General features: G+C 38.1%; 1 protein-coding gene across 1 annotated transcript in view; it reads left to right on the top strand.

The window, feature by feature from the left end:
* The window catches only part of LOC104465926 (solute carrier family 12 member 2-like), a gene marked incomplete at both ends in the record, with an annotated part of 23,614 nt that extends 22,565 nt beyond the window's left edge, over window positions 1–1,049 (top strand). The window contains 1 exon segment of the mRNA XM_010079169.1: window positions 904–1,049. Coding sequence (XP_010077471.1) covers window positions 904–1,049 — 146 coding nt within the window.
* Window positions 1,050–1,653: the final 604 nt, after the last annotated feature.

Below are 1,653 nucleotides of genomic sequence, written 5' to 3'. Positions count from 1 at the left end.
CCTGCTGAATTATCAAGATGCATGCCTTGCACTTAGACATAAATATTTGAATACATACTGGAGGAAAAGGCGCATATGGAAAAAGCTTCAGTTGCAACAGCAAAGGCACTAGGAAAGCATGTTATGTTTTGATAGGAGTGAAAGAGGATGCTCCCTTACCTTTCCAACTTGAAAAGGGATTTGAGTGGTGGTTGTTTTTTCAGTAAACCATTCCTATAGCTATAAACAGCAATTCATGCACTTCCTTCTGTCTTCTAAGAGCACTGTGTGATCCTAAGTATAAGATGGAGCAGATCTGAACCAAAAAGTGTTCCTGAAGTTGAAAACAAGGAAAACACTACAACTTGGGATATGAAGATTATGAAGTACTTGAATGATAAATTCATTTTAGCTATCAAAAGATGTATATGGGAACAAATAGAGAGGATACTGGGATCTTTCATTTCCTTATAAAAATAATCTAAAAGGAACTGCTTAATCTAGCAGCTTTTCTCTGAAAGTATTTGACTTTGTTTAAGCAAGGTTTTGAGATTACTTTTTCCTTTGCTGTGATACAGAATAACTAAGCATGGCATTTTTTCCTGAAGTGGTGTTTTGTTTTTTTTACTCTGAAGTTGTGACAGTCTTTGAAGTGTTGGGGAAAAAAAAACCCTGATTTGTTTCTTCCTATAATTGTAACATATCACACTCTTAACTTGTTTGCTAAAGCTTCTACAGAAATGTTACCTTTAAATAGGATTACCTATTTAGCTGTAGCATTTGTTGACTAGAATTTTGTGTAGAATGTACAAAGATGTAGCTTAAAATTTCTGTTTTTTCAGTTTTTTGACATTTATTTTGTGATCATGTAGTTTAACAATGAAGAGCTTTAGATAAAATACTGAACGTCAAATCTTCCAACAGATGTGAACTGGGGATCCTCAACACAAGCTTTGACTTACTTGAATGCCCTGCAGCATTCTATTCGTCTCTCAGGAGTGGAAGATCATGTGAAGAACTTCAGGTAACAGTTAATATTAAAGACCTACGAAACTACTTCTATGTATTCAGTAGGGTACTGTCATGATGTTTGCTATCATGGTTTCCATTAAATGCCTATTCATCTCCTGTGGGTTATAATAACATCGTCTGGACATATTTACATGAGCATTTTATTTCTGGTTAAGACTGCACTTTGGAAACAAGTCTATGGATGGTGCCTGCTTATTGTTAGATGTCTCATGGTTTCCATCATGAGCTGTGAATTGTGTTCCTCGTTGATGAAGCTGAATTGGAAGGTATGTTCCAAACTGGTAATGAGTCTGTGAAGCCAGAGATCGGGTTAGGAAAGCTAAAGCCCAGACAGAATTAAATATGGCCAAGGATGTAAAGGGTAACAGGAAGAACTTCTATAGGTATGTCAGTGATAAAAGGAGGACTAGGGAAAATGTGGACCCCCTCCGGAAGAAAGCGGGAGACCTAGTGACCCAGGATATAGAGAAGGCTGAGGTACTCAACGAGTTCTTTACCTCAGTCTTCACTGGCAAGAGCTCAAGCCACGCTGCCCAAGTTGCAGAAGGCAAAGGCAGTGACTGGGAGAAGGAAGAACTGCCAGCTGTAGGAGAAGATCAGGTTTGAGACCATTTAAAGAACCTGAAGGTGCACAAGTCCATG

Source organism: Pterocles gutturalis, unplaced genomic scaffold, assembly GCF_000699245.1.
Source record: "Pterocles gutturalis isolate BGI_N339 unplaced genomic scaffold, ASM69924v1 scaffold38948, whole genome shotgun sequence".
NCBI classification, from domain to species: Eukaryota; Metazoa; Chordata; class Aves; order Pterocliformes; family Pteroclidae; genus Pterocles; species Pterocles gutturalis.
Note: the sequence above shows the minus strand (reverse complement) of the source record. Positions and strands in the feature narration are given on the sequence as shown.